General features: G+C 60.0%; 4 protein-coding genes across 4 annotated transcripts; 1 reads left to right on the forward strand and 3 right to left on the reverse strand.

Moving 5' to 3' along the window:
• Nucleotides 1-76: 76 nt before the first annotated feature.
• On the reverse strand, nt 77-2642 carry LOC120874777 (protein tyrosine phosphatase receptor type C associated protein). Its single transcript, XM_040256448.1, has 2 exons — nt 2250-2642; nt 77-926 (listed from the first exon to the last, which is right to left on the reverse strand). The coding sequence occupies exons 1-2, from the start codon at nt 2250-2252 to the stop codon at nt 318-320; spliced, it is 612 nt and encodes a 203-aa protein (XP_040112382.1). The 5' UTR covers nt 2253-2642; the 3' UTR covers nt 77-317.
• Nucleotides 2643-2732: 90 nt separating this feature from the next.
• CORO1B (coronin 1B) lies at nt 2733-8229 on the reverse strand. Its single transcript, XM_040256444.1, has 11 exons — nt 8135-8229; nt 7154-7353; nt 6613-6735; nt 6361-6490; nt 5991-6172; nt 5780-5899; nt 5010-5114; nt 4780-4925; nt 4466-4523; nt 3374-3652; nt 2733-3218 (listed from the first exon to the last, which is right to left on the reverse strand). Exons 2-11 carry the CDS (start codon nt 7349-7351, stop codon nt 3093-3095), a joined length of 1467 nt encoding a protein of 488 aa, XP_040112378.1. The 5' UTR covers nt 7352-7353; nt 8135-8229; the 3' UTR covers nt 2733-3092.
• A 4804-nt stretch (nt 8230-13033) lies between these two features.
• On the reverse strand, nt 13034-15665 carry GPR152 (G protein-coupled receptor 152). The gene is made up of 2 exons (XM_040255208.1): nt 15571-15665; nt 13034-14414 (listed from the first exon to the last, which is right to left on the reverse strand). The coding sequence occupies exons 1-2, from the start codon at nt 15663-15665 to the stop codon at nt 13034-13036; spliced, it is 1476 nt and encodes a 491-aa protein (XP_040111142.1).
• Nucleotides 15666-16458: 793 nt separating this feature from the next.
• On the forward strand, nt 16459-19560 carry CABP4 (calcium binding protein 4). Its single transcript, XM_040256449.1, has 6 exons — nt 16459-16836; nt 17220-17250; nt 17335-17478; nt 18849-18958; nt 19278-19425; nt 19532-19560. The coding sequence occupies exons 1-6, from the start codon at nt 16459-16461 to the stop codon at nt 19558-19560; spliced, it is 840 nt and encodes a 279-aa protein (XP_040112383.1).
• The last annotated feature ends 1774 nt before the right edge of the window (nt 19561-21334 follow it).

Below are 21334 nucleotides of genomic sequence, written 5' to 3' on the forward strand. Positions count from 1 at the left end.
CTTCCAGGGCAGAGGTGGTGCCATGGGTGGACGAATCCCAGCTCAGGGATAGGAAGGATCATGACAGGACCACAGATCCGTGGAGTTGGACGGATTTTATTTCCGTTGATTGCCTAGAGCACCTGGGGACGGATAGCCTTGCTGGAGGGGCCAGGGGTACGCAGACTTGGGGACAGAACTACGGGGGGGGGCTGGGGCGAGTGTGACAGTCCAAGGCTCTCCAAGCGGGGGTGACCTGAGTCCAGGGCAGCTGTGTCCAGCTGCGGCAGCTCGGAAGCAGAGGGACGCTGGCTGGGGTGTGGCCGCAGGGCCTGTGCCTACAGTGCAGTGACATGGAGGCCCTGGCCGCTGGCTGCCCGGGAGCTGTCGTCCCAGGCCGCGCTCCCAGCGAAGGCATGCAGGTCACTCAGCAGGGCCTCAGCGCTGCCCCCTGAGCCTGCCGGCCCCTGGCAGCTGAGGCCCAGGCCGCACTCTGTGTCGTCGTCGTCGCGTGCTGCCCCGGCCGGCTCGGGGGCCTGCGGTGGGCTGGGCCCCTCTCCCCGCCGCTCCTCTTCCTGGGATCTGCGCTCCTCTTGGCCAGTGAGCAGATCGTAGTCGTCTTCCACATCTGGCTCGTCCTCCTGCCGCTCCGGGTCCTCATCTGGTGAGCCCAGCTCTGCCCGGAGCCATCGGCCCGGTGGGCTGGCCCAGAGCAGGCGACGAGTGCGGCCCCAGAGCGCAGCTCCCAGGCGGGCCGGGTGGTAGTAGCCCCCCGAGTCCCGGCTAAGGCGGCGCCAGGCCAGCGCCAGGCCAGCAACCAGCAGCAGGAGCAGCAGCAGCAGCAGGACAACAGTGACCGAGGAGTTGGAGCCCTTGCCCTTGTTGTCCAAGCCCAGGGCCCCGGGCAGGGCCAGCAGTGTCCAGAGCCCTAGGGCACAGGGCAGATCCTGTGGGAGACAGGCAGAGGCTCACTGCTTGGGTTGGCTGTCTCTTGGGCAAGTTTGGGACAGTCCAGCAGAAAAGCCCAAGTGGTTACTCAGTCATGAAGGCCTGTCCTGGGTCTGTGATAGCCGGCCACATGGCCCCCCCCCGCCCCCCACTGCACCACAGAAGCCTGCTCCTGCCTGGGGCCTGTACCCTGGCTGCGCCTTCTGTCTGGAATGCTCCGTCCCCAAGTGCTCCCTGCTCACCCTGGCTCGGGGCGCCTTCAGTGAGGCCTCACCTGGGTGGATGCCTACCTTGACATTCACCCCTGTGGCCAGCCCTATTCACCCACCCCTCCCCAACACAGGGATCGCTCTGCTTGTGTGCCATGCTTATCGTTTTATCTTCCCACCAGGAAGCTAAGGATCTTTTTGGCTTAAGCACCTAAACAACTCCTAGCCCAGAGTAGGGGCTCAAGAAATATTGGCTGAGTGTGTTAAGACTCTGCCCCCTGCCCCAGGAGGCGGGGGGGTCGGGGGATGGAAGGGAAAGAAGGCAAGGCTGGCTCTTCCTGAGGCTCAGGAGGGAGGCACCCAACCCCGAGGCGACTCTTTCCTTCCATTTGGCCAAGTCCCAGGATGGGGGTCACTGAGACCCCTCTTCCTCCCAGCTGTGGGACGGCCCCAGCTGTAGCGTTTCCGTTTGACTGCGTCCCAGGGGGCCTCAGGCTTTCAGGGCCAGGGGCTGGGGAGGCGAGTGCAGCTGCCGGAGGAAGCCTGCGGTCGGAACAAGGCAGGTGGTGGGTGTGAGGGGGGAGGGAGGGGTGCCGAGGTGCTGGCAGGCCTTTCCCTACCCGGGCTGCCTGCCTGGCTCCAGGGACGTGCGTGTGTTCCAGGCTCCGGAGCAGAGCAGGGGAGAGTCCCTCTGCGGGGGGCGGGGGGGGGGCTTGGGGAGGGGCCGGGAACAGAGTGGGGTGCTGAGGGCCACCTCCTGAATCCCAGGGAGGCCCAGGTCTAAGGTGAGGTGAGAGAAAGGCCCAGTCTCTGCCCTGTGTTTGTCCCACCTGGGTCCCTCTGGGGGGTCTTGGGGAGGGGCCGGGAACACAGTGGGGCGCTGAGGGCCACCCCCTGAATCCCAGGGAGGCCCAGGTCTAAGGTGAGGTGAGAGAAAGGCCCAATCTCTGCCTCATGTTTGTCCCACCTGGGTCTCCCACCTCCAACCCTACCCTGACTGCTCAGTGTCCCCAGGCCCGTGGGGGGTCCTTCCCTAGCTCCCAGGGGGCCCAGACATTCCAGCCCTGACCTCCTGCAGCCCTGCCCCCAGGACCCAGTCGGCTCCATGCTCACCATCAGTCGGTCGCCTCTCAGCACTGGGTCCCCACTTCCAGCTCTGGCTGGGTCGAGTGCGAAATGAGAGCTCTCGCTCTCGACGGCAGCTGCTGTTCATCGGCACTTCCGCTTCCTGCCCAGAACACCCTGCCCAGCCCTCCCACCACGGGCCCCTGGTGGGCCCCTGGGGTCTCTCAGGACCACCCTGATCCACAGCAGATCCTCAGCAGCCTCTTCCCCGGCCAGGCTGGGGCCATGGGGCCTGTGGCCTGGCCTCCGAGAGGAGGAGGAACTGGGCACCCGGCTCAAAGCAGGGCAGGCCCTGGAGGCGTCCACAGGGCTTCTGCCTCTGATCTCCTACCCGACAGAAGTCAGGGAAGACTGGGGGGCATGCTCAGGGCCCCCTCTCTCACATCTGTGAGCCTTGGGGGGTGTCCCGTGTCCCCAGGTACCCAGACTTCCTTTCCCAGCCCTACCCTTACAGCAGAAGGGCCAGCCTGGCTTTTTAGAAAGAGCATTTTATTTGGAATGAAAATATAGAGCCCAACCCTCCTGCTTCCTCAGAGGAGGGAGCAGGAGGGCTGGCGGAGGGGGGGCGGGGGAGGTGGTCCCTCACAATATAAGTGCTCCTTGGTACAAAAATCTTCCAACAGTAACAAAGACCAAAGCCCAAAGCCTAGCGGTGGCTCCAGCCTGGGCCCGAGGGAGGGCTCCCCCTGCCCCCCACCTCCGCCGAACCTGCCCCAGAAACCCTCAGCAGGGGGCAGGGGGGCAGCCAGCCTGCAGTCGGTGTGACAGAGGCTGAGTGAGAAAGGGGTGGGGGGAGGAGGTGACAGGGAGCAGCGTCCTCGGGCCGGGGACCTAGGCATCTCCATTCTCCAGGCGGCTGAGCTGCTCCTCCAGGCGGCCAATGCGCTCGCCCTGCTCCTGGACCAGCGCTCTCAGTGCCTGCAGCTCCTGCTTCACCTCCTCCAGCTTCCCGGCCTCCTGCAGGGACACCAGCAAGGGGCCCAGCGTCGCGGAGCCGCAGCCCTCCCCAAATCGACCATCGGGCAGGGGCCTGGGGCCCAGAGAGGGCAGTGAACTGTTCAGGCGGGCACAGCAGACCTGGGCAACACCACTCTGAGCTGTGAGGCACATACCCCAGCTCCGGCGAGGCTGCCACTGAGCGCGGCGATGTTGGTGGAGGCCGCAGGCATGGAGGGTCCCGGGCGGGGGGCACCGGGGGCCGCAGCAGGCCGGCTGTCCGACAACACATTGCGCCGGTTGACCTTCAGATCCCGCTGTTTGCTGGGCACGTAGGCCTCCCGCAGGGAGATGAGGATGGGGCTGGCGTCCCGCCCGCTCACCCACTCCTCTGCCTCCAGGGCCGCCTCAGGCCCTGCCGTGTCAGGATACAGATCATCCTGGAAGAGGTCCGACTGCCCCGGGGGGTGGCGGAGGGAGGCCTGGGTCAGCTGGGGGCCCACCTGCAGGGTCCTCTCATCTGGACCCTGAGCAGCCACCTCCTCGCCACTCTTCTGACCTCCAGGCTGGCAGCAGGCTGGCAGCCCGTCAACCCGTCTTTCAATGGCCTGACCCCTAGTGACCTTTCTAAAGCTCCAATCAGTCCTTTCACTTCCCTTCTGGACGCCACCATCAACTCCCTCTGAAGACTCTTCCCACTTCCCCAAGCAGGGGCCAGCTATGTGCTTCGTGGGACTCCGGGACCCACGTCTGTGCCCTGTGGATTGTGAAATGGGGCAGGCCCCGCTCCCTGGACGGGCTTGGTACGCTACATACACGGCACTCAGTTAACGCTAGCTGTAGAGAAACGGAGCTTGTTCAAGGCTCTCAGCTGGGGCCCCGAGGCCAAGCCACACATGGCCGAATCCTCGCCTCCTGGGAGCCTCCACTGGAGCCAGACTCCCTGGCTCTCACCGCTCCCACCTCCGTGCCTTCGCCTGGCTTATTACCTACCCCTCATGGAGATCCTACCCCAGCCGGGTGGTGGGTCTTGCCATGCCTCCTACAGGGCAGACCTCCAAGGCTGCCCCGCGTCCGTCCAGAGCAAGGCCTCAGCTCACCCTGTGTCTCATCGCTGCTTGCCCCAGCAGGGCACGCTGGCGTCCATGCGGCCCACTGATTATACTCGCACTTAGCCATGTCCTACTCACAGGCCTCACCTCGGTCACCCCCGTGTGGTCTGTCTGCTAGAGAAGGGAGCAGGTGGGCAGGGAACAGGGTGGCCTCACCTTTCTTGGCACAGTCATGACGATGGGCTCACACTTGCGCTCGTGCAGTTTGTAGAACCTGGGGAAGGGGGCGGAGGGAGGACCCATGGGTGGAACCTGCCTCTCTCCCGGCTCTCCCGGCTCCCTCTGCTCTCCGTATCCAGTCCTTCCCCTGAGCCCTCCCATGGGCTGACCCCGACTCCAGAGCCTCAGTGGGCCAGTTCCTGTTTCTGAGCAGCCTCCTGTGATCTGACCTTTCACCCTGGGTGCGTAGGGTCCAGCTCCCACCCCTACCCCACCCCGCTACAGCCGGCCTCCTCAGCGGCCCTTCTTACCGGGCAATCTCACACTTGCTGACCTCCAAGCCCCTCTTAGGCATGCTCCCCATGCCCCTCTGGGGCTCTTTGCTGGTGAATGTATTCAGGAAGTGGATGTAGGGGGGCTCGTCTGTGATCTCAAAGTACCGGATGCTGGAGTCGCCCTGGAGGGTGGGAAGGGCAGGGGTCAGCACGAGGGCCCACCTCTGTCTTCCCTACCACCCCACCCCCGCCCTGCCCAACCCCACCTTGCCACAGACGTAGACCACATTGGTATCAGGGTCGTAGAAGGGCAACAGAGCTCCGTTGCTAGAGTCCAACTCCTGCAGGGCCATGGGCTCCCCGAAGTTCTCCTGGCACGTGGGTTGAGGGACAATTGGGCCGGGTCAGAACCTGCCTCCTCCCCTCATCATCCCAGCCCTGCTTCAAGACTGGCCCCGACCAGCCTCACACGCCAGCCGGCACTGCCCCTAATACTCTCACCCTCTAGCCACACGTTGTGCCCCACTGGGCCTCACTGGCTCCCCTCTACTCCACGGTCCCATTTTTCCCTGCCTATTCCAGGCCTTCAGATGACTCCCAGGCCACCAACCAGGTGCTGAGAAAGTCCCCACACTTCGGGAGCCAGGCTGCAGGGTAGCACTAGCCCCTTCCCTGAGGGGCCCTGGAGGTCACTTACAGGATAAGGCTGGGGGACAGAGCACTTCAGAGGAAGGGCTGGGAGGCTTTCTGGAGGAGGGGGCCTCTGCACTGGGGCTCCAAGGATAGCCAGAGTGGAAACAGACAAGCAAAGGAGGCAGGGGCCTTTCAGGGGCCAAGAACGCTGCTGCGGGCAGATGTGTAGGCAGGTGGGGGAGGCCAGAGAGCAGGGACAGGGAGAGAAGAGGCCGGCAGGGCTGGGGTCCTGGGTGGCCTCAGGGGCCAGGCTGACAACCTGGGAGGAACAAGCCTCTCCAGGACTTCACCCAGGGTGGAGCCTGTCCTGCGTCCGCCCCTCAGGACGGCCACAGCCACTCACTGGATCCCAGAGAGCCAGTTGCCGCTCGCTCATGCGGCTGAAGCCCGTGGTGAACACCTTGCCATCGGCCAGGAAGATGGCCCGCATGGGCCGGGCTCCCTCGTGAGCCTTCTCCCGCTCCTGCGGAGGAGATGGAGGGATTGGTCTGTGCAGTGCACCCAGAGAGCCCTTGGCCAGTCCGCGGTTGTCCTCACCCTCTGGGGCCGCATACCGCCACCAGGGTCCCCCGGCGGGGGTCGATGACGCGCACGCTCTTGTCCTTGCACGCGGTGCAGAAGAGGCTGCCATTGCGGTTCCAGCTGACGTTGTAGATGAGGTCGGGGTGCAGGCTGTCCAGGCGGTACAGCTCCTCCGCCGTGCCCACGTTCCAGATGAGCACCATGTTGTCGCAGCCTGCCGGGCGGGGGCGCTGTCAGCTCTGACCACCCTTTGGGGACCAGAACCCGCGTTTCGACCTCCGACTCCATAAGCCTCAGCTTTCACGTGTGAGGGGGCTGGGAGAGGCCGTGGTGAGGGGCGGGGCCACGGGGCGGGGCCACGGGGCGGGGCCACGGGGCGGGGCCAGGGGCCACGGTGCAGACCTGCGCTAAGCAGCACGTTGCGGGCAGTTGGGTGCCAGGTGACGATGCCCACTCTCTTGGTGTGCCCCTCCAGCACCACCACCGGCTCTGTCAGCGGGGAGACCAGCCCGTTCTCCGGGATCTGCCACACCTGTCGGGGCGCGGGGGTGGGGTGGGGGAAGCGGGGAGGTCATCGGAAGCCCATGCTCGCCCCGCTGCCAGGAAGCTTGAATCAACTTGAGACTCCCGGCCCGCCACCGTCCCACGCCTCACCATGACCATGCAATCCTCTGAGCCGCTGGCGATGACTTCGTCATTGTGGGGGCACCAGTCGATGTCCAGAACAGGTCCTGTGTGTCCACACACTGTTGGGTAGGCCTTGTCAATGCGACCGGTCTGCAGGCATGAGGAGGGGCAGTCAAGGGGGCCCCAGGAAGCTCAGGCTCCGTCCCTCCCAGAGCTGAGTCCTCCCCTCCGTGGATGGGGAATGACGGGGGTGATGTGGTCCCGCCTGGCACACAGGTGCCCAGGTGTGACTCTCGCTCTGCCTGCTCCTGACCCACCTCCTCCTCACAGGTGTCACCGGGTGAGCAGGAAAAGTTGCCTCTGACCCTGATTCCTTGGCAATAAAAAAAAAAAAAAAAAAAAAAACCACCTTCTTCAGGTGTGTTAGCACCTCCTGGGCAGTAAATCTGGATTCTAACACCTGCCCAGCAGCGTGGGGATGGGCACTTTATGGGCTGTGAAGTGAGCGGAGACCTGGCAGATGTGACCAAGCTGCCTCCAGTCTCTCCCCAGCTGCAACGTGGCCCACCTTGCTTAGGGGGAGCACCAGGAAGGCACCGCCCCCGCTGGCCTCCACAATCACTGCCAGGAACTTGGGGTTGACGGCGCAGAAGGTGCTGTCCCAGGTGACACGGGACACTCGGATGTCCTCATAGCACTGGTCATTCTTGACAGGCTGCCCAAACACATGTCGGAATTTGCTCTGCCGGACCACTTTGCGAAACATGACTGCAGAATGGAGAAGCATAAGTCAGCCTTTGCCCATCCTGACAACCCCTAACCCTCCCAGGGCTGCATGAGGGGTGGTGGGGAGGATGCAGCCGGCGATTTGGTCCTTATAACCTGCCCGGCTCTCAGTTTCCCCAGTTACAAACAAAATAGGGTCACAGAGCAGGTCTGGCTGCCTCTCTTCAATGGGGATCTGAAGGTGGAAATGCATTGACCTCCAGCAAAGCCACTGCTGAGACCTGAGGGGTTTGGGGGGCCTCTCCCAGGCTCTGGTATGTGTGGGGGAGGTAGGAGGTGCCCAGCCAGTGCAAGCCTAGCTTCTTGGTGGGTCTCAGTCGCCAGCAGAGCCCTTCCCCCCCAGGATTTGGTAGCAGGGTGATGGGGAGGACAGACAGAGGAGGCAGGAATGATCTCCGCTGGGGCGCTGCGTTAAGCCACAGTGCTGGGTCCCACGGAATGTGCAGTGCCTGCAGGAATGTGCAGGGAGCCCCAGGCCGGTCCAGGGGGTCTGGCAGGACTGGGCGCGGTCAGGGCGCCGCTCCCAGCCACCGGAGCTCAGCTCGGAAAGGGGTCCGAGGTGAAGCAGGAGTCTAACTTCAAGGATTCTGGCTCCTCAGTGGGGAGACTGAGCAGCCAAGGGGAGTTGGGACTGACGGTGGGGCACCGCGGAGAGGGAGTGCTCCTCGGACTTGCGACCCCCATCCCAGCTCCCCGCGATCTGCCCCCGAAGTCCCGCCCAACCCCTACGCCCGCGCCCCCAGCCCCAGTCCATCGTGCTCACCAGGGACGCCGAGAGGCTGCAGCACCGTCCTCGTCCTAGGGTGGCTCCGGATCCCAGTCTCTGGGAAGCAGGAAGCGGGAATCAGGAAGTGACAGAGAAGCAAGAGGCGGGGGACAGGGGGCGGGGCGGGGCTCACGGGGGCGGGGCCGAGGTCACGCGTGGAAGGGCGGGGCTAGAGGCTGCAGGCAGGAGCTTGGTGGCCAGGAGCACGAGGAGCGCGGGGCCGAAAACTGCAGGGACACGGGGGCGGGGCCTGGGCGGGGCCTGGGCGAGGCCCGCCCCTCGGACCCCAGGGTCCCTCTAGGGCAGAGGGGCAGGGGCCGGGATGAAGATGGGGCCGGTGTGGTGCAGCCTGGCCGCAGACTCGAGCCGGTTTCCCGTCTTGCTCCTCTTGTCGGCCTCCTCAGGAGTCGCCAGGGTCGGGTGCAGCCCCGCCCTCCCAGTCCCCCACCTCAGTGCGTACTTCCCGATGGAGTCCACGTTGACTCCAAAATATACCCTGATGCTGGGAAAGATTGAGGGCAGGAGGAGGAGGGGCGACAGAGGATGAGAGGATTGGATGGCATCACCGACTCAATGGACATGAGTTTGAGCAAACTCGAGATGACTCGGGAGATGGTGAAGGACAGGGAAGCCTGGCGTGCTGCAGTCCATGGGGTGGCAAAGCCAGACTTCGCGGCTGAAGGACAATGTATTCGTGTGCCTCTTAAGTTACAAAGGTACCTACTCTTGGTACAATGTAAATGAAACAGCGGTGTTTTATGAGGCGAGTGGAAGGCCCAGCCCTCCCATTCTTCCTGGTACACACCTTTGGGTCCTGCCCAGCCTCCTTATTAAAAAGAGAAATAGTGCTATGACCTCCAGACCCCTCACACCCTTCTTGCTTTCCTCAACCACCTCCCTGTGAAGCCTGGAAGTTTAGCCACAGACACCTCCCTCCTCCTGGCCAGCTCTTGAGACTGGCCTCCCCGATCTACCCATCCCTCTCCCACCCTGGGAGGCTTCAGTTCAGTCACTCAGTCGTGTCCGACTCTTTGTGAACCCATGGACTGCAGCACGCCAGGCCTCCCTGTCCATCGCCAACTCCCGGAGGTTACTCAAACTCATATCCATCGAGTCGGTGATGCCATCCAACCATCTCATCCTCTGTCGTCCCCTTCTCCTTCTGCCTTCAATCTTTGCCAGCATCAGAATCTTTTCCAGTGGGAGGCTTAGGCATCCCTATAAGTCCCACAGGCAGGATCTGCACCCTCCAATCGGGTATTCAGTCTCTGTTTGATGCCAAAGCCCTTGCCTTTCCCACTGCTCCATAACTCCTAGGACAGGCCAGTCCTTCCAGCCCAGGACAGAGTGTGGGAGGCTTGGAAGAGGGAAGGCAGTCACGAAACTTCCTTCTCCATCGTGTCCCCCCAGGCAATAGCCAGGGGTCTGACTAAAGCCTATACCAGATCCCCGGCCCCTCACCCTGCCCTTCCTCACCACTTGATGCAAACCCCACAGTCATCGCCCCTCGTCCACCTGTTACCATCCTCCATCCTGCCTGTGCATGCGGTCCAGTGACACTGACCCTCCTATCCCTGCAATATGCCGCCTTCCTTCCCACTCCAGGGCCTTGGCACATCCTGTTCCTCCATCTGGAAATTCTCCCCACCCCCCAACTTGAAAAGGCTCCATCTCTCACTTCCTCCAGGACTCAGCTCAACTGTCTTCTCCTCTGAGGGCCCTCCCTGACCATCCCCCTCACCCATCACTCTCTGGTCCTAACTTGTTCCCCCCGTATGTTCTTAATCACTACATTGTGTTATATTATATAACTATTGTATATTTGCTTTCATTTATTTTTTATTTTTGGCCACACTGAGAAGCTTGTGGGATCTTAGTCTCCTGATAAGGAATTAAATCCACACCATCAGTAGTGAAAATGAGAGTCCTAGCCACTGGACTGCCAGGGAATTCCCTAATTATCTGTGTATTTGCTGTTTGTCTGCCTCGTCCCACTAAGATGTCAGCAAATTGAGGACCACACTTGGCCTTCTTTCTCTCTGGATCCCCGGTACCTAGAACAAGACCTAGCACACAGTCTGTGTTCAGTTAGTGTATATTGAATGAATGAATGAATGAATGAACAGCAGCTCTGAATGCATAATTGAAAAATGTTCATATTCGCAGCTCTCAGAGTCCATGTCTGGCCCCTCTGAAGGACAGGGAACTGTGTCTCTCACCTGTAGAAGGCATGAGTCTTCCAATGGGCCACAGGAGCCCAACCCCATCGAGTGTGTTAGGCGTGAGGTGGAGGGGCTGTGGAATGTGGGGGATAGGCCTCCTTTCATCCCCTCTGGCCTTGGGGGTGCATGTTCCTCCAACACAAAGCCCTCCTTTGTGGGCTAGCAGGAGAACTCCTCTTTATCTTACAAAACCCTTCATGATGCTGCTCTTTCTCCTGGATAGCAAGTACCCATTATGAGTGGGGGGTCCCTCCTGGGACCTTGAAGGAGGGATTCTCCAAGAGGTGGGGTTAGGAGGATGGACCAGAGTTGAAGCCAGGTGGCTGGCACTGAGGATTTAATCCCTGATCTGCCTGTCATATGGAAAGGCTTTAGGATCCCTACCTGGGAGAAGGAGGAGGGGCACTCTGCAAGGGAGCCACAGCACAGACTCTGCCCTCAGGAAGTGTACAAGTCCAATGGGGTGGGAGCGTGAAAACATTTGGAAAGTGGAGGAGGAGGCTGTGTGGTGGTGGGGGCAATGCCTGGTGGGCAGGATGCCGCCACATGGGCTCTGGTGGGTTTGCACTGTCCTGGGCCTGAGTGAGGCCCGGTGATGCCCACTGGCATAATCAGACTAACGGCTAACAATTATGAAGCACTTACTCTGTGCCAGGCAAGGATCTTTGAACTTCACAGGGATTAACACTCAGAAAATGGAACCATTAGTATGATCCCCATTTTACAGATGGGGAAGCTGAGTCTCAAAGAGGCCAAGAGCCTTGCTGAGGATCACACCCCTGGTGAGTCGTGGAGAACCAGGATTCAAACAACCTCTGAGGGGCACTGGAGGCCATGCCCTAATCCCATTCAAAATGGAAGGCTGGCTGGAAAAGCACTTGACAAGTGCTTGATAAATATTTGCTGAATGAATGAGTTCAACAAATTTGTGCCTGTCCAGAATCCTCTCTCCCACCAGCTTCGGTGGCCAGAATTCCAGGAAGCACTATGGTTATGCTGCTCATATCACCACCAGCAGCACAGCATGCTTCCAGCCCTGGGTTTGGCTAATGATCACAACAGCCAAATTTGCAAAGGGAACATTATCACCCCATTTTACAGAGGAGAAGACTGAGGCAAAGACAGGCCTGGGAACCAGAACCCAGATCTCACTGAACCACTTCAGCCTGCCTTTGTAGCAAGCACTGCTGGGAAGGGTAGCACTTAAAAGGTCATTGTCCTTTACACCTACTGGTAAGGGCACCCCTCAGCTTCTAAAGGTCACAGTGCTGAGCTTAAGGGAAAGGGTTGCGGGGCGGGGCGGAGCGGTGAAAGGAGAAAGAGTTCATGGTTTTAGAACCCCAGGGACTGAGAGAAAGCTGGGTGGAGTGAACGCCAGAAGAGAGTGATGTGTATGAAAAGGAAGTGGGGTGGGGGAGTCTGAAAATAGACCTTCAGCACTTCCTAGTTTTTCTTGCAGGGTCTGCAGCTGCAGACGGAAGAAGGCTGGCTCTGCTTGGAGACACCATGTGACCTCCAAGGGGCCTGTGCTGTCCCTGGAGCCACTGGTCCCCAGAGTTCTCTGCTGGGACAACTTCCCATCTCTGCATCTGGGCTGAGAGTATGGAAGGGGCTGAGGCAGAGGCAGGACCAGGGCACTCTGTGCCTCCTCCGTGGTAGGGGCTAGGCAGGTGAACACTCATTGAACCCTCAAACGTAGCAGACCTTGAAGTCCCCTGGAGCTGCCCAAGGCACAGAGGTGGCCCCAAGCTCTCTCAGGCCACCTGGCCGTCTGCAGCCCAGAGCTGGTCATGGGCATGCTGATCTGCCCGGAAGCTCACAGGATCGCAGGTGCTCCGGCCAGGTGTCCCCTCCTTCCATCATCCCCAGCCCCTGCATCCCTGGATGTCTACGAAGCATCTGCTCACTGAGCCCCTTCTGTGTGCCAGTTCCTGCCAGCACCTCACACACCTTCTCATTTAATCCTCACAATGCCAGATGCAACAGGAGCTCAGAGGGTGAAGCGGCTTGTCCAGAGTCACCCGGAGCTGGACTGGAATCCAGTCTGGCTGGCTCTTGCCTCTGTGCTCACCACCGTGCTGGAGGAAGTCGGACCCCAGCCTCACTGCCTGTCTGGGTAGGGACTGGAGGGGAAGGCTGCCAGGCCCGCTGTGGGCCGCTAGGGCCCAGGCTCCCAGTGGCTCCGGAACGCCTCCCTTGACTGCAGGGACTTCCTCCTGGGCTCCTTGTATTCAGGTGAGAGGTCGGGATAGGGAGGAGGGCAGGGAGGGGAGGACCGAGGGGAGGTCAGATCAGGCCTGGGGAAGTAGCCCTGCCCGTCTTTCTCCTGCAGGACCGAGGCTAAGGAGGAGGCTGTCCGTGGGGTCTGGGGGGCATTGGAGAGCCGAACCCACAGGACACCATCACCTGTGGTAGCTTGGAGGGCGGTGCTGGGCCACTGTGTGGGGGCCAAGTCTGCAAGAGCTTGCTGGGACCAGGGACATGATGTTCAACAAACCGTACAGGACTTTGGCTGCTTCATGTTCACGTCCCCCAAGCCCTGTCTGCCAGTCCCAAGGGACTCGGTGGGGGTTTTCCACGTGAACTTCCCCCACGTCCTCTTCTCTGACGGGCTGGTTCCTCTGTCTCCCCCAGCTCTGCTGCTGTCCTGGCGGGCCTGGACTTTCCCGAGCCCTCACGTGGGGCCCGCACCCGGGGCCTCTTCTCGGGGAGTGCCGCTGGGGCCTTCTCCCTCAGAGGCAGCAGGTGTGGCCGGGTTCACGGGGGCCTCTAGGGTGGAATCCATGGCTGGGGTGGAGGAAGCTTCCTCACAGGCACTGGGGGCTGAGCTGGTAGTGGGCCCAGGGGGCTGGGCCTTGGGGCCTGCCTGTGACTGGGCCCCAGAATCCAGCTGGGGTGGGCCCTTGTTGTCGTCCCGTGGCTGGGCCTCGGGGTTCGCCTGCTGCTTGGCCTCGGGGTTTGCCTGCAGCTTGGGCTCGGGGGTCACTTGTGGCTGGGCCTCAGCCACTGGCCCTGGTACCGTCTGATCCCCAGAGTCCACTTGGGTCTGTGGCTCAGCTGGCATGAAGCTGCCCGGCCTCTCCTCACAGAGAGCGGCTGCAAAGGAGATGAGCATGGTGCGCAGCAGGGCCCGGAGGTCGGTGCTGGCCAGGAGGCAGAGGAAGGGACTGAGGCAGCTGTTGAGCAGGATCAGGTAGTCAGAGTAGACCAGGGCCTCCCAGAGCAGGTAGCCGGGGTAGAAGTCCCACAGGAAGGCCAGGTACAGCAGCTGCGCCAGCTGGTAGGGCAGCCGCAGGACCACATAGGCTGACAGAATGGTCTTGGCCACACGGGCGAAGCCGCAGCAGGCCGGGGCTCCAGGCTGGTGGCGGCGGCAGGGCCGGCAGGCGGCGGCCTGGGTGAGCAGGTGGCAGACGAGCAGCACGAGGAAAGGAAGGAAGCCCCCCAGGATCTCCAGCATCCGCAGCGGCAGCTCCTCGCTGTCCCAGAAGTCCAGGCAGATGACCAGGTCGTACCACCAGACGGCGGCCTCGGGGAAGACCAGCCAGGGCACACTGAAGAGGGTGGCCAGCACCCAGACCCCAGCACAGACCCAGAGGGGCAGGCGGGCTGGGCGGCGCCCCGGGTACCAGCGAGGGCACAGCGCCAGCAGGCAGCGGTCCAGGCTGAGGGTGGCCAGCAGGAAGAGGCCGGAGGAGTAGGACACCCCCCAGAGGAAATAGTAGAAGCGGCAGGCGGCCGTCCCCAGCGGCCAGTGCCCGCCATGCTGGATCTCCATGATCTGGAAGGCTGCTGCTGCCAGGAACAGGAAGTCAGAGAGAGCCAGGCTGAGCAGGAGCAGAGCGAGCCGCGTGCCCGCGCCCTGCCGGGCCTGCGAACCAGCCAGCCACGCCATGAGCCCGTTGGCCGGCAGCCCCAGGAGCAGCAGGGCCACCAGGAAGACCGTGTCCCAGCCGCCCTGGGGGTAGTCCTCGTCGTCGAGCTCTGTGCGGGGCCAGCGGCCGGGGGCACCCAGGCTGGCTTCCATAGCAGTGTCTATCTGGGGTCCCCAATGTCTGACTGGACATGGAGTGGGCACCTGGTGAATCAATGAAGGCATGAATGACTGAACAGGAGAGAGAGGATGCTGAGCATCTCCGTGAAAGTCGCTGTCCCTCTCTGGGCCATCATCATCACCTTTGGGGTGGTCAGCCTTTGCCAGAGACTTTAAACAGATTACCTTACCTAGTCTTCCTGCAATCCATCCTACAGGTAAGCAGAGAAAGGTGCAGAGGAAGGTGACTTATGCAAGGTCTGAGATAGGAATATGGGCACCAGGACTCTAATTATTTTGCTGCCCAGAATCCCGCTGCATCCACGCAGACCAAGCCAGAGGCTTTCAAATTCATTTCAATAAGATACTATAGCAGAACTCCTATGTGAACAAAAAGGGTGTGCTCAGGTTAAAGGAGGGAGAGCACCCTTAGAACTCCAGGGAACACAGTTTAAAAACCACTTGGGAAATCCCTAGTGGTCCACTGGTTAGGACCTGGCCTTTCCCTGCTGTGGGCCTGGGTTCAGTCCCTGGTGGGGGGACTGAGATCCCTCAAGCTGCATGGTGCGGTCAAAACAAAACAACCCCAAATGGTCAAAGCATCGCAGGCTCCCTTTTTGTCCGTATCCTGGGTTCAAGAGTTTGAGATTCAGAGTTCCTTGGTGGTCCAGTGGTTAAAGATCCACGCTTTCATTGCAGGGGACAGGGGTTCAATATCTCGTAGGGGAACTAAGATTCTGCAAGCCATGTGGTGCAGCCAAAACAAACAAAGGTTCCAAAGGGAAAGGCTTAGGGTCCCCTGGGCCCAAGAGTGGACAGGGAGTCTGGGGCTGGGGCGGGGGGGCCTCTCTTGCCCCCTGGGGTTACTCATTAGGAAAGGGGGTAAGGGGCTCAGCGGCACGATGAGGATGAGGGTGGCTGAGTCCCAAGAAGCCTGCTGCCCTCACCCTACCTCCTTAGTGGGGGGAGGCAGGCTCCCTCTGAGGCGGAAAAACCAGATGTCCCGGAAAGCCTGGGTCCTGCCTCTGGCTCATAGCTCAAGCCATTTGACCTTTAGCCTGTGGTCTCCCCACCCCCAGGGCCCTTACTCAGGCAGACGCCACTCTGCAAGCTCCAGTCCTTACTGAATCAGAGCCCAGGGCACCCCCTGAGGCTCCAACTGGCAAGGCCTGGCTTACCTGTGAGGTGCAGGCCACTGGCTGGAAGGAGCAGAGGTGTCTGCCTGCCCAGAGGTCCAGTCGTCCACACAGCCCCACGCTGGGGCCTGCTGCATGGTGCCCGGCGGCACTAAGGCTGCTGGCATGAAACCCAAGCTGAGAGGACATCAATCTTTCATGGGGCTGCTCGCTGGGGAAACCCTAACCCCAGCCCAGTGGGGCCAAGTGACCAGCCAGGGCCCCCTATCCTTGACAGGGCCAGATGGCTGAAAGCCCTCGGTCTGGGCCCCTCCAGCTCTGAGCAGGCTCTGGGTCCCCCAGGGTGTGCCTCCTCTGATGTCACCCCTGTGACCCTCAATCACCCGTGATTCCAAGCCCCTGTGATCTGGCCTTCTCTTCCTTCCTTTCACACACCCCTGCTCCGGTGGGGATATTGCCTCTCTCCCACCTCCCACCTTTGTACACACTTTTCCTGCTGCCTGAGATGCTTCCCCATGTCCTGTGGTAGCTGAGTCCTGCTCATGTCAGACAACTGGGCTCTCTGACGCTTCAGCAATACTGCTCCCATTTTATAGATGAGGCAGCTGAGACTTAGAGAGGTGAGTCTGCTGGGTCTCCCAGCTCGTGAGTGGCAGAGCTGGAGTCCGAAGCTCACTGCGGCCACTCTGTCCTGGCACCCGTGTTGCTGAGGATGGTTCCCTTGACTGATCGGCTCTGCCTATCTGGACACCCGCAGGCAGAGGGCGGGATTAGGGCCTGGGCTGCCTGACTCACTTACCCTAATCCCCCTCAGGGCCCGATCCCTGAGCATCAGCCCTCGGGGTGGCAGAGTATAAGCAGCTTTATGGGTCCTGAGAAGCAGGGGTGCTCCCTGGTGCTGCTTCTCTGAGCCCTGTCACCCCCCTCCACATGGCCGAAGAGCAGGGGAGGGGGCGCCATGGCCCAGACCCGGCCCCCGAACCACAGAAGCCCCCCGTGGGGGTCCTGGCTTCCAGTAGTGGCGCTGAGGGGCCCCCCTTGACTAGGAAGAGAAGCAGCAAGAAGGAGAAGGGGCTCCGAGGGTCCCGGAAGGGCCCCAGCAGCTCTGGGGAGCAGACCCCCATGCAGGGCCCTGAGGCCCCGGGGAGCAGCAAGAACCCTTCCAGGACCAGAGAAGGGCAGGAGGGGCCCGTCCCCTCGGTCCCTGGGCCGGCCCCTCGTCGCCAGTCCCACCGGCACCGTCCTGGCCCCCAGCACGATGCTGCTCAGAAGACATACGGGCCCCTGCTCAACCGCATCTTCGGGAAGGTCAGGTGGGCCCGGGCCAGGGTTGGGGGGCCTGGGGGTGGGGTTGGGACTCATGGGCTCAGGTTCAACCCACCATTCCCCTGATACTCAGGCCTCCTTCAGTTTCTGCTCCAGACTCAAGAGCTGGACTGTGGGGGCAGGGTTTCTGCAGCTGGGGGGCAGCTTGGGCAATGGGTGGAGCTAGACCACTAACCCAGGGGTCTGTGACAGCTCAGGGCCCCTAGGAGCAAGAAGGGGGTCAACTCTTCTCCTGGGACATCAGCTGCTTTCTCCTGCCCTTGTGGGATGGGCCCTGCCCAGGCCACCGTGGCCTGGGGCTGGAGGAGGAAGGCTGGCCAGAGCCCCGACTGGCCCCGGGGACATGCTGGTCTATGCCCCTGCAGGACCGAGAGTTGGGCCCCGAGGAGCTGGATGGTGAGTGGCCCCCGCTGGGAGCGGCGGGTGGGAGATGTCCCAGAGCCTGGCTGGCTGCCTGAGCCTGACCTCTCTCCCCTGCAGAGCTTCAGGTCGCCTTCGAGGAGTTTGACACGGACCACGACGGTTATATCGGCTACCGGGACCTGGGGGAGTGCATGCGGACGCTGGGCTATATGCCCACCGAGATGGAGCTCATCGAGGTCTCCCAGCACGTCAAGATGCGCAGTCAGTGCTTGACCCCGGCTCCCCGGGGTGGGGCGGGGCTGGTGGGCGGAGCCACCTGGCTTTGCCGCCGGGGTCCTTTTCCAGCCTTAAGGTTCCCAGAACGGAAGGGTGTTGGGCGGTGGCTCTGGCAATCAGAGAGGGGTGATGGTGGAGTGAGGGGGATCGGGTGGCAGTTTCCAGGACATTTTGATGACATTGGCCCCAGGACACGGAGGGTAGGGGGACTAGGAAGGCACCGGGTGATCCACGAGAGGCCCACGGGACTCAGGTTGGGGACCTCCATCTCTGACTGAGATAAAACGGTCTTTGCTGGTACCAGCCACCTGGGCTGTCTCTGCCTCTCTTTTATCATCCTGAAAAGTCTTTTAAGGTTTGTTGATGAGGCCGAGAGGGACAGAACCCTGGCCACTCTTTGCGATTAAATGTCTGACGGGCAGCCCTTGTGTATCAGTTCAATTCAGTTGCTCAGTCGTGTCCGACTCTTTGCGACCCCATGAACTGCAGCACGCCAGGCTTCCTTGTCCATCACCAACTCCTGGAGCTTATTCAAACTCATGTCCATCACGTCAGTGATGCCATCCAACCATCTCATCCTCTGTTGTCCCCTTCTCCTCCTGCTTTTAATCTTTCCCAGCATCAGGGTCTTTTCCAATGAGTTAGCTCTTTGCATCAGGTGGCCAAAGTATTGGAGCTTCAGCTTCAGCATCAGTCCTTGCAACGATTATTCAGGACTGATTTCCTGACTGGTTGGATCTCCTTGCAGTCCAAAGGACTCTCAAGAGTCTTCTCCAACACCACAGCTGATTTATCAAATATCAGGTTCCTTTCATCCCAGGACACCAGCAAATTTTTTTCCCTTACAGTTCCCAAAATGGGATGTGATTTACAATTGATGTGAATATTTAGTGTCATGCCTCTTTCTTTCTCCCGAAGCTACTCATGGACCATTGGTGCTTTTTATAATTGATGGCCTCTTAGAATCCAGGGACTACCGGTGTATGCTTCTAAGGTGTTTTTACTGCTACCTGTGGGGTTCCGGCACTTTATAGTCATGAACTCCAACCGCAATAGCACCCTGTCCTCCAATGGGGAGGCAGGTCCAGCGAGTGATCCGAGGTCACAGCATTAGTGGGAGAGCCAGGCTTTGAACCCGGGGCTGTCTGGTTCCCCAGCCTGGTCTCAGTGCCCCACATCTGGTGCTTCACTGACAGCCCTTGAGCATCTTGCCCCCAGCAGAGCCCCGGGCTGCAGCCTCCTACCCCTGGGGACATGGAAGCTGGTATCCTTCCTGGACGCAGAGCGGGTGGGGGGCTGGGGTCCCTCCTTGGGCCCCAGTCCTCAGCACTGTGACCCTCTGCCTGGGTCTGCAGTGGGTGGCCGCGTGGACTTTGAGGAATTCGTGGAGATGATGGGCCCAAAGCTGAGGGAGGAGACGGCGCACATGCTGGGGTTGCGGGAGCTGCGAATTGCCTTCCGTGAGGTGCGGGGCCCCCCGGGGGGCCGGGGGGTGGGTGGGTGCCGGGTGGCATCCTTCCTGGCCTCAGGGGAGACTGGGAGCCTCAGCCTCTGGAGGCCCCGAGCCCTGCAGCTGGTGGGACTAGGACTGGGAACGGGGTCGGAGAGGGTTTAAGTCACTCCCGGCTGAGGGGTAACCTAGGAGGACTCTCCCGGGGGCAGGGGGTTCACGGCCTCAGTCAGGAGGAGGACGAGGGTTTGGATGGAGGAAGTGGGGGTGTCCAGGCAAGGTGGCAGCGGGCGCAGGAAGAGGGTAGGAGGGCTGAGTCCTGCCGGAATCGCAGTTTGACAGGGACAGGGATGGGCGGATCACGGTGGCAGAGCTGCGGGAGGCAGCACCGGCTCTCCTGGGGGAGCCACTGGTGGGTCCCGAGTTGGACGAGATGCTCCAAGAAGTGGATCTCAATGGGGACGGCACCGTGGACTTTGACGGTGAGCCTCCTCCCAGACCAAGCCCGATCCTTCTGGCTCCTGGGCCGAGCCCAGTGCCTCCTGGGATCGCTGGACCGGCTCAAGCCCCGCCCCTTCTCTCCTGCAGAGTTCGTGATGATGCTGTCCCGCCACTAAGGCTCCTCTGGCCCCAGACACACCAGCAAGGTTCATGACGCACGTCCTCCCTGGGAGGCCCCAGGATGAAAGAGACCGAGCAGCCCCTGGGCTTCTGCTCTGACAACCTCTGGCTGGAGAGCTGGCTTGTGATGTCACCTGTCCATCCTCATCCTGGCCTCCCTTCCACCGGGGTGGCCTGGAGGAAACCTGCCCTCAACTGCCTGCCATTCCCTAGTGTGACAAGGTTTGACTCTCTCCAGCCCCTTGGGAGGTAGGGAGCTCCCTGCCATCAGCAGCATTCAGAGATGGGACAGTGGAGGGGGTGGTTCTGGTAAAATGGGGAACTGAGAAAGGTGGCTGGGCTCCTCTCACTCCTTATACGTGGGAAAAAAAATTTTTAAGCTGAACTTGAAAGACAGGGATGATCCCAGGTACCAGAGACAAAGAGAAAATCCAAAGCTGAGTGGTGGGAGGAATCAGAGGCCGTGGGAGCTTCAGGTGTTCGGGAGTCTGGGCTCAGACACCCAAGAGGGACCTGTAAGAGGCTGGAGAGCAGGACATGACCTCCGTACATTCCAGGGTCTCAACAGGCTACCCTGTTCTTGAAAAGGGGGCCAAAATATACCGCTACCCACAAGCCTGAGAAAGTGACAAGGTGCAGATGTTCAACCTTGAGTGGAAAAAGTTACCCCAGTGAACCTGAACCTGAAACTCAGGTCTGCATGTCAAGCAGGAGTGTGGTCTATCTCTGTGGTGTGAAAAGCAGAAGAAATAGGAAAAAAACAACAACAAAAAACTGCTGAGAAAGACACTCTTTCAACCCAGGGCATGTAAGCCTTTAAAAAAAACCCCAAACACCCCTGTCATGTCTGAAGATGAACTCATGACAAAGGATGACAAATCACAAAAGGAAACAAGTCACCATGAGGGAGACACAGCAGATGCAGTAAACAGGAGAGTCAGCGCTCCAAAGTGGAGATATAAAACACTCTAAAAGAGAGCACGAAGTAAAGGCAAAAGCAAACAAAACTGGGACAAAATCAACAAGAAAGACCCTTATCCGTAACAGCATGGTATGAAAACTGAATAGAAAGATTGAAAAAAAAAATAACCCAATAAAACGTCTAAAAATAGAGGATATGGCCATTGGAATGAAAAAAAATCAAGGGCTAAATTAAACAGATTGGACACAACTTAAGAAAAGATTAATGAACTGGAAGCTATATCTGAGAAATCTCCCATAGGTAGCATTGAGGGATGAATGACAGAAAATATTAAAGAGCAGTTAAAAGTTAGGTGAAAGAGTAGAGTGAAAAAGCTGGCTTAAAACTCAACATTCAAAAAAACAAAGATCGTGGCATCCAGTCCCATCACTTCATGGCAAATAGATGGGGCAAAAATGGAAACAGTGGCAGATTTTATTTTCCTGGGCTCCAAAATCACTGTGGATGGTGACTGCAGTCATGAAATTAAAAGACACTTGCTCCTTGGAAGAAAAGCTATGACAAACCCAGACATTGTATAAAAAGCAGAGACATCACTTTGCCGACAAAAGTCTACGGTCAAAGCTATGGTCTTTCCAGTGGTCATGTACAAATGTGAGAGCTGGACCATAAAGAAGACTGAGCACCGAAGAATTGATGCTTTTGAACTGTGGGGCTGGAGAAGACTCTTCAGAGTCCCTTGGACAGCAAGGAGATCCAACCAGTTAATCCTAAAGGAAATCAACCTTGAATATTCACTGGAAGGACTGATGCTGAAGCTGAAGCTCCAATACTTTGGCCACCTGATG

This window comes from Oryx dammah, unplaced genomic scaffold, assembly GCF_014754425.2.
Source record: "Oryx dammah isolate SB20612 unplaced genomic scaffold, SCBI_Odam_1.1 HiC_scaffold_15, whole genome shotgun sequence".
In the NCBI taxonomy this organism is placed as follows: domain Eukaryota; kingdom Metazoa; phylum Chordata; class Mammalia; order Artiodactyla; family Bovidae; genus Oryx; species Oryx dammah.